General features: G+C 48.0%; 1 protein-coding gene across 4 annotated transcripts in view; it reads left to right on the forward strand.

Annotated features, from left to right (window-relative positions):
• TGFBR3 (transforming growth factor, beta receptor III) overlaps positions 1-13,994 on the forward strand; it is a 200,850-nt gene that overhangs the window by 126,133 nt on the left and 60,723 nt on the right. For all 4 annotated transcript variants that reach the window (XM_021088719.1, XM_021088721.1, XM_021088720.1 and 1 more), the window contains 1 exon segment: positions 4,411-4,548. In XM_021088719.1, coding sequence (XP_020944378.1) covers positions 4,411-4,548 — 138 coding nt within the window.

A 13,994-nucleotide genomic window follows, 5' to 3' on the forward strand; every position in this document is an offset into this window, starting at 1 on the left:
TTGTTTCGTTTTGTTTTCCTTTTCTGTAAGAAAGTACGCAGTTCATTTAGATCAAATGATGTACAGAGTTTGCTGCAGTGTATAGTTTTTGCTTATCAAAGTTAATTTTTGGAGAACTGAGAGTCTTTACCCAAACAAGGTCCAGAGAAAACCACCTGTGGTTTTCTGGTGATAATATGGACAAGGTCGTGCTTCCTACATGGGAGGCAGAAAGGTTTGTCTTTTCCTTGGAGGCTTCACGCTCCTGGGGGTTGGCCTTGACTTTGGTCAAAACTGTGTTCAGATTCCCCAGAGAAGTAGTTGCAAAAGATTTACTTTGAATTTCTTTGTAAACTGGAAGGACTACATGAATTACATCTAGTTGTTTCTTGACGTGCACAGGTCACCTCAGAAGACCTGGTGTAAATTTGTGTCACGGAACAGATTAGACCAGTCGGCTCTCCTCCCCGGGGGGAGGGATCTGCCATGTGTGAGCTCCTGTGTCTACAACTTGGGATGCGACAGTTCAGATGTACTTGCATGTCCTCGTGACATTAGGAAGATTGACCGTGCTGTCCTGTTTGAGGCAAGTGTGATTAGAGTTGGAACTTTGGAACTGCGTTTTATGGACCACTCTGTGGTTAAAGTACAGTTTCAAGAAGTCACTGGACCCCCCGAAACGGCATGTGAGCATTTTTTAGTTCTGAGTTGTCATCTGTTAAGTTCTTTCCTGGGGATGATGTCTTAAGTCAGGGGTGTCATTTATAGTTTATTTAGAGGGAGTCATTTCTTTGGGGGGGGGTTGGAGTAGGAGAGGGTTCATAACTTGCGTTGAGTTCTCGAATGCTCTGACTCCTCGCGGTTAAGGAAGAAGTCCCTCATCTAGAGAGGCATCACTGTTCCCTCACTGGGGACCATCCACCGTAGCCCCGCCGGCCTTCTCAGTCACACGGCCCCGGGTTCAGTTTGTTATTACGTGTGAAGCCCATGGACTGGGTGAGGGCCCTTATGTTCATGTGCTTTTTCATGTGCAAAATTTGACGTAGGATTGAGTCAACGCTTTACTTTTTATTGTTCAAATTATTTATTTATTTATTTAGTCTTTTTGCCTTTTTTTCCTAGGGCCACACCCACAGCCAATGGAGGTTCCCAGGCTAGGGGTCCAATCGGAGCTGTAGCTGCCAGTCTACACCACAGCCACAGGAACGCCAGGTCCAAGCCGTGTCTGCAACCTACACCACAGCTCACAGCAACGCCGAATCCTCAACCCACTGAGCAAGGCCAGGGACTGAACCCACAACGTCATGGTTCCCAGTGGATTCGTTACCCACTGCGCCACGACGGGGACCCCGCGAGTCAACTCTTTACACTTTTGTTTGGATTTCCAAGTTGCACGTGACAGCGTCCTGGGTGTACCCCTTCTCCTTGGGCTACTTCTTGGCTGCAGTCGGTCTCAGCTCTGGGCTTCAGACCGTTCTCACTGGACAGTCTCCCTGAGGGCTGGGGCGGGGAGGGCTCGAGTCTTTGTAACTAGCATCCATCCTGAATTATAACTGCTTCTAAAGTAGATTTTCTCTTCTTCTTCTTTGCTTCTTCCTCTTTTTTGCAGCCAGAGAGAAATTAGGCCCCTTAGCCAGGAATTCTTTAAGAGCTATTCCGGGTATGTTCCCCCCACCTTTCCGGGGGCTTGTCTACCTTCATGCTTTTGTTGGTTGTTTCGGGCTGTCCTCTAGCTCCCCGTCAGCGGGATTTATTCAGGAAGGTGGCCGAGGGATGAGGTGAGCCGGTGCTGGGGCGGGGGGGGGGGTGTCTCTGTTCCTGCCAAGTGATCTTTTTAAAAAAAGGATTGAGTATTTTTCTTTTAATTTCCCAATCACAGTGTCAGTTCTTCTTTGCCAAATGGTTCTTGGGGCCTTGCCTTGGCCCCATGTGCCAGAGTCGGGGATTCAGCTTGGCCAGACACGGCCACGTATTGAGGAGGGAGCCGTTTCCAGGAAAGCTCGGAGCTGTGGCTTCTAGAAACCTTTCCTTGATGGTGCGAGCCAGGCCTCGACACTTCTGACCATCTGGAAAGTTTTGGACCTGAGCACCAGTATCTGTCGCATACATATTTTTCTTTTCATTTCCTAAGGGTTTTGTTTTTGTTTTTGTTTTTAATTCTTACTCATTTGAGACATATATTTATGACTCTTTTATCTATGCGCTCCAAGCAGTATCATGTGCCTGAGGGCTGCAAAGAAAATCATCAGAAAAAGCACTGATGTACCTTCTGTGGATATGCATTGCTCTTCCTGGTGCTCGGTAAGCAGTTTTGGAATGAATGAACCTGGAAACTTGTCACATACGATTAGTGGCAGTGTTTCTTTGCAATTTTCAGGTACCCTGGGACAAGTAATGATTTTGCCTGTCCTTTCTGTCCTCTCCATGGCGGGAGCTTTCTATAGTGTGCATCTCTCTGTTTGGTTAAGGCTGCAGTATGAGTCTGCTCGGCTCTGTTGCTACAGCCTCTCTTGTTTATAGGGGCGGTTGGCATGTTTATTTCTAGATATGGACAGCATCTCCAGTGCTGTGAGGTGAATTCGGTTCAACCAAGAAACATGTTATTTTACTGCTTTTGCCATCCCTGTTCATTAGTCCTTTGCTTCAAGGACCACGCCTTTGCCAATATAAAAGTGATCCCAGCAGTGTTGCCGAAATAGCTCATGACAGTTGGAGTCTTGCTCGTGTGTGTTTCCACTTTTCTGTAAATTAGCTAGCAAAATCCCTTTGCGCCTAGGAATCTGCCTTTTCTTCTTTAACCTTTGAGGTGTCCCAAGTTTACGGATTTGCTGTGATAAACCACTCATTGAAAGAAGTACCTGCTCTGCCTTAAGCACAGTATTAAATGTAAGACATCGCTTTCCCTACTGTGTGCTTCCCGGCGATTTCAATGCCTTTTATTTTATTTTTTAAAGATGTCTTTTATGGGAGTATAATTGATTTACAGTGGTGTATACAGGCTCTTTTGAAAATTAAGACACGTGAACGCCGGAGGAAATGACCGAGACGGTGTTATATACACTGGAGTGCAGTGTACTGGTGAAGTGCTTCTGTAGCCTTGAAAAGCAGGCACCTGAACACCCCCTGGCATTTACTGAGCGCCTGCCGCCTGTAGCTGAGGCGTGGGTATTGAACGTGAGCTCAGCGCCTTATTGTCAGTGACCCGAGAGTACACGGTGATGAGTGATGCTGGTGTCACAGGCAGTGCCTACAACGAAAGGCAGAGATCAGGGCGGGTGGGCAGCCCCCGGGAAGATGTGGTGTAAAGCCTTCTCGCCTTGAGTGCCCTGCCCCTGCTGGCTGTCTAGATTCGGATCTTAGGTCTAGACCGATTCCTGCTCTGCGGATCGTGACGGAGACGGACAGTTAGCCCGTGGATCACACGGGCTGTGTCTTTTCAGCTGCAGGTCCTCTTTTGTTCTTTCTCCCTTATCACTTTCTGGTGCTCTCTGGTGAGTTCAGCTTGTTGAAATACGCGATTCTCGGGTCTCGCCTCAGCGCTCCGTCCAGAGGGCTGGTGTGAGATACACTGATACGAAAGCATCTGTTGAGTAGCGCTTCAGGCAGCCTTTGCTGTTGTCTGTGCTGCCGACTGACCTTGGCTGCGGCGCTCGGGGGGATGGCGTTTCCAGGTCTCGCAGGTGCCTTCGGGGGATGCTCACGATGACAGCGTAACCCACGGCAGCCCTTCATCTGCTCTCAACACTGGCCACGGTTTTCGAATCCAGGCTCGTGGTCTTCTTCCCTGCTTTTTCTTTTTTTTGGATCGGGACTCCATACAATAGTTTTTATTCTGTGTGTTCTCTGTGCTTCGTTTCTTTGGAAAACCCCTTCGAGCTAAGAGCTGGGATGATGAAAGCACTGGCAGCTTCCCCTTGGCAGCCCCTTCGCGTTAGCTTTCGGCACTTTGCTTTGGCAGAACTCACTTAACTTTATAGGGGTTAGAGTTTACCTGGAAGAGAACAAAGCCATTTCTTTGGCCATCCGGAGGGGGTGACCTGCCCCCCAGCAGTTCTGAACTCTGGTCTTGAACTTACTTGTTTGATTTGAAGGATAAGGCGGTTCAGAGGGAAGGTACCTTTTACTTTGCCTTTGCCAACTTTGGAGAAAAAGCGTCCTGTTTATTTGTACTCAGCCATTGCTGGGAGCTGTGTCGTGTTTTGGTTGAGATGAGTGTGAGTTGAACCGCACAATACAACCGTTTTTGTAGTTTACAATGGTCAAATATTGGCAGTATCATCTGGTTCAACCTACTGCATCTTCTCCAGAGAATCTAAACTCGCTTATAGCTTGTTTCTGTTAACAGTGCGCTGTGAAAAGTATTCTCGGCGCTGTGCTAAATGACTTTCACGGAAAGCCAGTGCTAAAACTTCTCTTTCTCTTTCTGTCTAGGTCACTCTGCACCTGAATCCCATCTCCTCAGTCCATATTCACCACAAGCCTGTCGTGTTCCTGCTCAACTCCCCGCAGCCCCTGGTCTGGCATCTGAAGACAGAGAGACTTGCAGTTGGGGTCTCCAGACTTTTCTTGGTAAGCGTTTGAAGCCCTCCCAAAGTGATCCTTAGCATAAGGATATAATGGCCCTAAAACTTTGCAAGGCTTTTCAAAAGGCTTATTTCATTGAAATCATCCCAGAGTGCACCGTGTATTACATTTGGATTGTGCTCTTGGTGATATTTGGATGGCATCGCTAAGCATTCCCAGGAAACAGATGCCACTCGCGTGTCCTCTCTGTGGCTGGAGAGTCCTTTGCACATTCGAGCAGGATCTGCAGTCATACTTGTGTGGCCTGAGCTTCAGTCTCAGCTCTGAGACAGCCCCCCTCTGTGGCCCCAGAAGCAGGGTAAATATTGTAAATAGCCGTGAGGTGTGTGGTCTCTGACCGCAAATAAATACACTCAAACCCGTTCTGTTTGTATATAAGACAGGACTCATTTCTGATACGAGGACCTGTTTGTTGAGAAAGTGACACAGTGAGCTCCAAAATGAAAACATTTGTATTTTATAAAAAAGCTGGAACCCAGCTCTTGTGGAAGGATCCAAATATTACCTCCTATTTGTAAATCATGTCCTTTTGCGTTTGCCAAAACATTCAAGTTTGCTAGTTGTGGAGAAATTGATGGGTTGTTTGGATGGAATTTTTGGGGTGTGATGTCATGTCTGATGATGAGCAACTCTGGGCTTGAGCGGTCACTCACACTGTCCACTGCTGGGGCTCCACGTCGTCCTAAAGTGCCCAGCCCTGGACGCGTAAACCTCTCTCCCGAGCAATCACGACAAGAAGACAAGAAAAGCAGTAATTGTCGTCTTGCCTTCTGCCTAATTAGTGACCTGTAATTCAGATCTGTAGCGACAGGAACCTATTTGAAAAGTACTTTTAAAAACTCAGCGTTGTGAATCACCCATTTGAATTACCCATTGAATCGAGTAAGACTCCACAGTCAATACAGTTACTGAGGAGATAAATAAATGAGTATGAGGGAGAAGGAAAACTCCTCTTTCTAGAAGGCTGCCAATCAATAGTACAGAAGGAAAGAGGAGGTTAGAACATCATCCGTTTGTAGCCGTCATAGAAAAAGCCCCCTAGGCAGGAGTCATTAGTAGACACGACATCTAACGGTGGTGGAAGGAGTTTGAGGAACAGTATATTTACATAGCCTTAGTTATGCTCTTAGCCCCACCTGCCCATCACGTGAGTCTGATCGTGGGGAAACACCGGAGGACGCCAAATGGGGTGACATTCTGTGAAAATAACCAGCCTGAACTCTGCAAAGGTGTTAGTCCCGAAGACAAAGAAAAGCTGGGGGCCATTCCAGATTGAAGGAGACTAAAAAGACACAGGTAGTCCCCGGGTAGGGCCTGGCACCAGTGCTGTAAAGGACATTATGGGGACAACAGGTGAGGTAGGAATCGAGCCTAGAGATCGACTCTTGCATCCGTGTTGTATTTCTTGAATTTAGTCATTGCACCTCTCTTATATGAGAGAACATCCTTCTTAGGAAACATAACACACTTAAGCCTGAAGGGATAAAGGGCCGAAGGGTTCAGAGAACAATGACGTATAGAGGGAATAATAAGGCAAACGTGGCAGGATGTCGTGGGATTTAGTTCAGGAGCGTACGCCAGTTCTTTGAACGGCATTTACAGCTTTGAAAATGTGAAGTATCTTCAAAATAAGTTTTTTTAAAAACTCAGAAGGACATTTCCAAGAGTTACTGCTAAATGATGGCCTTTTCTGAGACTCGAAAGAGGTTAAGTAGGGACGCAGGTTACGTGGGTCGTTGCTGGCAGAGTGGAGCCTCACACCCGGGTAGGACTTACTCTCTGATCCCTTATGCTGACCTGGCTCCCTGCCTGCTTCGGAGCATGGTCCCTCTCCCGTAATTACAGGCGTTTGTGACAGTGGGACTGACGGCCACCATCATAAGGTCATGGACTGGTTCGGTGTGTATGGTACAGCGCTGTGCCCTTCCATGCTGCAGGTACGACCTGTGTGCGGCTCTTTAAATTTAAATGAACGAAGCTCAGCAGTACAGCTCCTGAGGCCCAATGGCCGTTTCAGGTGCTCAGTCGCTACCTGAGGCTGGTGGCTACCCCGCTGGGCAGGTGATGGAGCGGTTATGCGCAAAGGCTGTGCCCGCCCTGGCTGGGATCCAAGCAGTGACCCGGGAGAAGTGTTTCATTTCTCTGAGCCGGACCTTCCTCAGTTGCAACGTGGGAATGAAAATAGTTCCTACATCGTGGGGTTGTTTTCTTGATTAAGTGAGACCGCATGTAAGGCATTTAGTGTGGGGCCTGGTGCTGACAACTTCGTAGACGTCACGTGCCATTTTTGCGGCTGGTTATTATCAGTCATAGTAAGAGCCCCTGGGAAGGATGTTGAAGCTACATTTTTAATTCTGAAATGTCTAGCTTGGCTGGCCCCTGACTGAACGGAGTTCCCATTTCTCTGGGGCCTGGCCGTAGGTCCAGATGAAAAATATGGGCCCCATATATTATAGTTGGACTTATTACTTTCTAGATTCCCTCTTTAAACCCGCCAGTCCATGACTTTTAAGGGAAAGTATCTTACTCCTAGTTATTATTTATTTGCTTTCATTTTGTTTAATATCTGTAAGAACCGCTGCTGGGCCATCAGCTTAAGACGCATTAACAGTGAACAACAGGAGCCGAGTTTAGTAAACAATTTAACGTCCACCCTATCTGGAGTTTATTCCATGTAAGGAGATTGCAGACCAAGTGAGGAACCCAAAACCGCCAACACAGGGGAGGCAGCGTTGGGAGAAATCGAGGATTTAAAGTCCAGGGCACCCGACCTCTGCCTTGCTGTCCAGCAGGCGTTCTTCGGGGGACAAGGTTTTCTCCAGGTGTGCGTTTCTTCAAGGCCGAGAAGGTTCTCAGCTTGTAGGACACCGAGTGACACACGTTCTCTCACAGGCTGGGCAGCTCTGCCGACTAGAGCCGTGCTGAGGGCAGAGGGCAAAAAAGCCCTTCCCTGCTGGTCAGTAAACCTGACAATGCACTTCAGGGTCTGCTCGTCCCCTAGACAGCCTCGCCGAGACAGCTGCTGCAACAGAGGGGCCTGGAAGCACATCAGCGCTGGGTCCCCGGGGCCATTTATTATAGTTAAGGGTGAAAGGTTAGGGATTCCTGTGGTAGCTCAGCGGTTTATGAACCCAATTGGTATCCATGAGGACGCAGGTTCGATCCCTGGCCTCGCGCAGTGGGTTACGGATCTGGCATTGCCGTGAGCTGTGGGGGAGGACACAGAGGTGGCTCGGATCCCGCGTTGCTGTGGCTGTGGTGTAGGCTGGCAGCTGCAGCTCCAATGCTGCCCCTAGCCTGGGAACCTCCATATGCTGCAGGTGCGGCCCTAAAAAAAAACAAACAAAACGAAAAGGAGTTAAAGGTGAGGGATGAGACGACTCCATTACTTTACACACAGTGTTTCATCCAAACCCTTCAGCAGGCCCGTGGACTCTTTGGAAACTGAGGCTTAACCGTTTCTGTCACTGTCTTCTCCAGGGTCACCCAGAGAGCGTGAGGGAGCTGAGGACAGAGCTTGGGTCTCCTGACTCTCAGTCTAAATGTGTTTGTTCTTGCTTCTGCCCGCAGGTCCCGCTGGAGGGTTCGCTTTACTGTCTTAAAGCTGCCTTTGTTTTCTGGGGAGTTACGGGACTTGAACAGTTAGCATGTTTTTTTAAGCAGGGTGGTGAGCAAAGTGCAAGTGATGGCATCTCCTCATCTATCAGGTGACCTTTTAATTAAGCTGGCATGTCTGCATTATTGTAACTGCCTGAGCTCAAGAAGGAAACCTTTCAGAATTAGTTAGCAGGACTTTGTGTTACTCAGAAGGTCTCAGCCACCCAGGAGGGTGATGAAAAGCGTATTTTAAAAGTGTCTCAAAAAGCTCTCTGTTTTCTTCTGTCAAATTGTCTCATGATTCCACAGTGCAGGCAAGACGGGGGCGTGTCCGGCAGGGAGAAAGCGGATTGCGTTTCCTCTGCAGCCGCCCCGCTCCTTTATCTGGTGTTCTGGTTACCTAGGGAGTGGGAGTGGATGAGAGTGGTTATTTCAGGCTGAGTGTCAAGTAGTGGATCTTTGAGTTTGTCACTCACACACACACACACACACACACACATGCGCGCACACACACAATGATGGAGTTGTCACAGCCTTACAGGTTGTCTTTTGCAGGGTGTAGGGTTGGCCCAGAGGATATTGGGTAGGATAGAGACGTCCATCAGTGCAATCAGAAACAAAAATAATCCAGAGTTCCCACTGTGGCTCAGTGGTGACAAACCTGCCCAGTATCCGCAAGGATGTGGGTTTGGCCCCTGGCCCCACTCAGTGGGTTAAGGATCCAGCATTGCTGTGAGCTGTGGTGTTGGTTGCAGATGTGACTCGGATCCTGCGTTGCTGTGGCTGTGGTGTAGACTGGCAGCTGCAGCTCCAATTCGACCCCAGCCTGGGAACCTCCAGATGCTACTACAGGTGTGGCTCTAAAAAGCAAGCAAACAAACAAAAATCCTACTCTCCCTGTCGTGTTGAAACTACAAGGAACACTCTCTTAGATGGATCATCTAAGCTTATTTTTATTTCTGCAATTATTTCCACATTGAAGAAAAGGTGGCGTAGCTTAACTGTGCAATAGATGTCTGAACTTTTAACCTGAGTTTGCTAAAAAAAAAAAAAAAAAGGCTGGGAAGAACCACAATACTAGGTTGCCTTTAAAACATGCTACAGTTTGAATAGGTATTTCTCCAAAGGAATAACACAAATGGCCAATAAACACATGAAAAGATGCTCAATATCATTAGTTGTTAGGAAAATGCAAATTAAAACCACAATGAGCTGCCACTTCACACCCACTAGAATGGCTGTGATAAAAAAGGCAGATAATACCAAGTGGCATCAAGGATGTGGGGAATTTGAGCTCTTAGATGTTGCTTCTGGGAAAGTAAATAGCGCTTTGGAAAGCAATTGGGCAGAGCATGCGTCCATAGAAAAACTTATGTTTTTCTAACACATGTGCACAAATATTCATAACAGCATTAGTCATAATAATCAAAAAGTGCAAATAACGCAGATGTCTATAGGCGGATGAATGGATAAAAAAAGTGGTATGCCCATGAGATAAAATATTATTTGGCCATTAAAAGGAATGAAGTGCTGATACCTACCACAACAGGGGTGAATCTTGAAAACATCATGAATAAAAGAAATCAAACACAAGAGGCCACACTGTGTATGATGCCATTTATCTGAAATGGCCAAAACAGGCAAGTCTGCAGAGACGGAAAGTGGGCGAGTAGTTGCCAAAGGCTGGTGGCAGGAGATAATAAGGATTGACCATTAATGGTGTGGCATTTCTTTGGGGGGTGATGAACATGGCCTGGAATTAGGTAATGGTGCTGATGATCACAATTATAAATGTACCACTAAAAACACTGAATCCTGCAGTTTAAAAGTGACTGCTAATGCTAGCTCAATGAAGTGAATGAAAATGTATGATTTTGTGTCTGTAATTTATGTAATATAATTATAGTAAGGTTGACATATCTCAACTTGCTGCAGCCTTCTTTTCAACAGTGATGTGAAATCAATGAACCCAATTTTAAAATCTTTCTACTTCATTCCATGATTTTTTTAAAAAAAAATCTTGCTTGCTTTGTATTACAAACCTGAGCACACTCTCCTGCAAGGGTTACAGACTTATAGTCCTGGGACAAGCAGAAATTCGCAAGCTGAGGCCCTAATGCCTGGCTTCTAATAACAAGAAAGGCGTCATCCCGGGACCCTGACAGCCTTTTCACGTCAGGCTTGTTGCTGTGCCTGCTCGTGAGGGAAAAAGGTGTTTTTAAGATTAGCGGAAATCTCAAGATGTAAGCCACAGCTTCTTCCAACCTCATTCGCTCTTGGGACTTCTGTGCTGCGATTACTGTTTTTCAGCCACTTAGCAGTAAAATCAGGAAAGAAATTATGCAGATGTGTGTGTCGGAGTGAAGGTGGGGGGCTGAAGGAGATGCTGGCCTGCAAGGCCGAGTTTCCAATATGTGGGGCATATCTGTACTCAAAACGTATTCAGTGTTTACCTAAAATTCAAATTTAACTAAGTGTCCTATATCTTATCTGGTAGTTCCACCCAGAGGAAGCTCAGATTTTTGTTTCTAGTTCACACTCTGGCCTGGGTGTCAGGAGGCCCAAGCACTAGTTGGTTCTGCCACTAAGTAGTTATATTTCAATCACTGGACTAGTCTCGGCTCTGCCACTAAGTAGATATGCTCCCATTGCTGGACTAGTCTTGGTTCTGCTCCTAGCTAGTTACACTCCGATCACTGGACTAGCCTTGGTTCTGTCCCTAAGTAGTTATACTTCAATCTCTGGACTAGTCTTGGTTCTGCCCCTAACTAGTTAGGCTTCAGTCACAGGACAAAGTCACTTAACTCCCCAGGCCTCAGCTTCCTCATCTCTAAATCGAGGTGCTGGTACCACTCAGTCTCTCGAGTTCCTCCCAAACTCTCGTTCTTTGATAGTACAACTGCTAGATATTAGAGCCCCGTTTAATTGGAAACAGAAAATGGCAAATCTGAATGTTGCCTCTTCAGCAAATCCAAGTAAATACCAGGGCAGGGCCACTGAAATAAATGAGAGAAACTGAACTCTCTGCTTTTGGCTTAGGATTAAAAACAAATAAAAATTTAATCCTAATGAAAAATGTAAATTAATACCAGGAACAAGCTTAATATTTAAAGCCTCGTTTTGTGTTTCTGAGCGGGGTGGCTGGGTGGGTGAAGCAGCTGAGGTTGCCAAAGTCGGTCTGTTCCTTTTACTTAAACTTGGGGAGAAAAAGGGCCAAATATTTTGGGCCCCTGCCACCAAACCACAGGCAGTTCTCTGGTCTGCACTGCAGTTTGGATGCCTGACAAGGCTCAGTGAAAAACAAGTGCTATTTGTTTTCCTGTGCCCAGTATTTAACTGGAAATCAGAAGGCCAAATTTCCAATCAGTTGTTAAATAGCCCCAGATGTGTGCTTAGCGCGGCTCTAGGAAGGGCCACGCACGCCCGCACCACCGCGCATGCCCACAGCCTCCTTTCCTGAATCCAAGGGATGTGTGGCTGCGCGCTGAGCGTCCAGGATGCCCTCGCAAGAACTCAGACATTCAAGTTTGCTTGTAGAGGAGGGAACTTTAAAATTTTGTCCTGAATTCTCTCCTGGGCTGCATTTAAACACCCGGGAATGCTTTTTTTCTTTTCGAATTTCCTCCTTTCCGTCGTTCGGCCGTTCCCCGCCCCCGTGGAGGACAGCGTGGCGTGCGCGCCCCTGGTGTGATGGGTGGTTTCCGCCTCTACCTGTGCATTCCCCGCCTCCGCCAGTTTCCGGTGCCCGCAGGACCCTGGGCGCTGCGCTGACCGGGGGCTCCAGGTTGCAGGGGGCTGCTGGATCGCCTGTCCTGAGGGGCTGCCTGTGATCTGGGAGAGATGGTTACAGATCGGAAGTCCACTGGATCCTGAAATTGGAGACAGTCCTATTCCACGTGCAGCCAGGGCAGCTCCCTCTGGGGTGAGGGAGGAGCACTGCGTGGTAGCTGGTCAGGGTTGCAGCCGGGCATGGCTTTGGGGCTCAACCAGAAGGGGCATCCGTGTGTACCCGGAGTCTGGTTGTAACATTTTGGATTTTCCCGTGAGGTCTTTCCCCAAATAAATGCTCTCTTAAAAAAAGGCAGATGAAATCTAAACGTTTCAAGATTGGTTCTTCGTTTTTCTTTTTTAAAAACGTCTCTTGTGGAATGACTCACTGTGCTCTGTGGGATGATCTGAGTGGTTGTGTACCGGGCAGTTTTGCTCCAGAGGCTGCTTATCTGTTGGTTTTGTGGCTTGTCCATAAGAGCCTTAATTATAAGGGGCTTGATCCTCTCATGAACTAGGGTCAGTCAACTACCCGACTTCCTAGGAGCGAGTTTCTGGCTCTTTTGTGGTGAGAGCTCTTCCTAAATGTCACTGTGGTAATTAGCACCTTGGAAAGAGGCCAGTTTCAGCTGGTAATTCTGGTCCAGAAAGAGTTTTCGAAAGCCTTGCTAGAATTTATCCTAAGCGGTTGTATGAAAGCTGGGAAATGTTGCCAGAGAGTGGCCCCCTGGCCCTACGAGGCTTCCTGGGCGTGTTCTTCCAAATCAAGACGTCCTGTCCTGAAGGGTTCATAGACTTTTCCTGCCTCTGCTGGACGTGCTGGGTCACGTCTGTGTGGGGGAAGGTTGGTGTTGCTTTGTGTCGAATCCCTGCTGTCCTTTAAGGCTTTACTGGGTAAGGCTGATCTGGTAATCTGATGAATCTGCCCTTCCCAAGCCTTGGGCAATTGCATCAGATGTTCCGTCTCTGGTGTCCTTGGTTAATGTGGTGGGCAGCCTCCAGAGAGCCGTTTGGTCGAAAAAGCAAGTGTTTTGTTAAGGAAGGTGGCAGGGTATTTTTCCATGCCGTGGGATGGAGGAAATCTGTCTCCTGGGAAAGGCTCCTTTGCTTCCGTGACAGTCATTTTGATTTTCCTCTGTGCTTCCATTCCCGTTCTCCTCCGCTTTCACCGGGACGACTCCTCCCTCCAGCTGCTGGGGAAGCAGGGGGCAGAGAGAAGGAAAACCACCCTTGGAGAGACTCTGTCCAGAAGCAGAGAAGGCACAGCCCTGCTCCGCCTGCCTGCTTCCCTGGTCACTCTCGTAAAAGCTGGGCTCCTATTGCGTGGTTTCTGGCATCCTGCAGATGCGGTTGAATGGGCACTCGTTCCTTGCTAATGTTACGCAACGGGGCTGACCCTACCTCTCGGAGCCCCGTTTGCCTCAGTCAGATGCGAGGGCTCAGAATCCACGAAGCGTGCCCCACGTGGAAGCCCCCTTTTTATGGTTTCTTCTTCAGGATTCGACTAAGCCAGGGTCCGGGGCCCTCTTATCTATCCTGCTCTACAGATTCCTTGAGTTTAGCAGCGACTGCTCCCTGCAGCTAGAGTAGAAAGAGCTCCAGGGTGAGAAATGAGGTGTTGGGGTCTGTTGTCAGCCCTGCTTTCTGCCAATGCTGTGCCCCAGGCAGGTCCTTGAGCCTCTCCGAGCCTCAGTTTCCTTGTCTGTAAGTGGAACACAGACTGTTCCGCCTTGGCAAAGAGGAAATCTGTCCAGAGAATTCTAGGTACCTACTGGGAGTCAAGTGTTTGTGAAATTCACTGTGTGTCCTGGAACCTGGGTTGGCAGGTTGGATGTAGCGTAAAAGAAAAATAGGAGACAGAACCCTTCTTCGGAAGGGATTTCCCAGAAGCACGAGTGGAGGTCCAGGCAGATGGGCTCACGGCGAGCAGTGGTCGGGATGCCAACATTTTATTTGTTCCTGAAAGACGTCCTTTGGGTGCCCTTTATACCTTGGGCTCCGCTCCTTCGGACATCACGCTACCTTGGAAGACAGGAAGGGGTGAATTTAAGTCTCCAGAGACGATT

The sequence above is a fragment of the Sus scrofa genome, chromosome 4, assembly GCF_000003025.6.
Source record: "Sus scrofa isolate TJ Tabasco breed Duroc chromosome 4, Sscrofa11.1, whole genome shotgun sequence".
NCBI lineage: Eukaryota > Metazoa > Chordata > Mammalia > Artiodactyla > Suidae > Sus > Sus scrofa.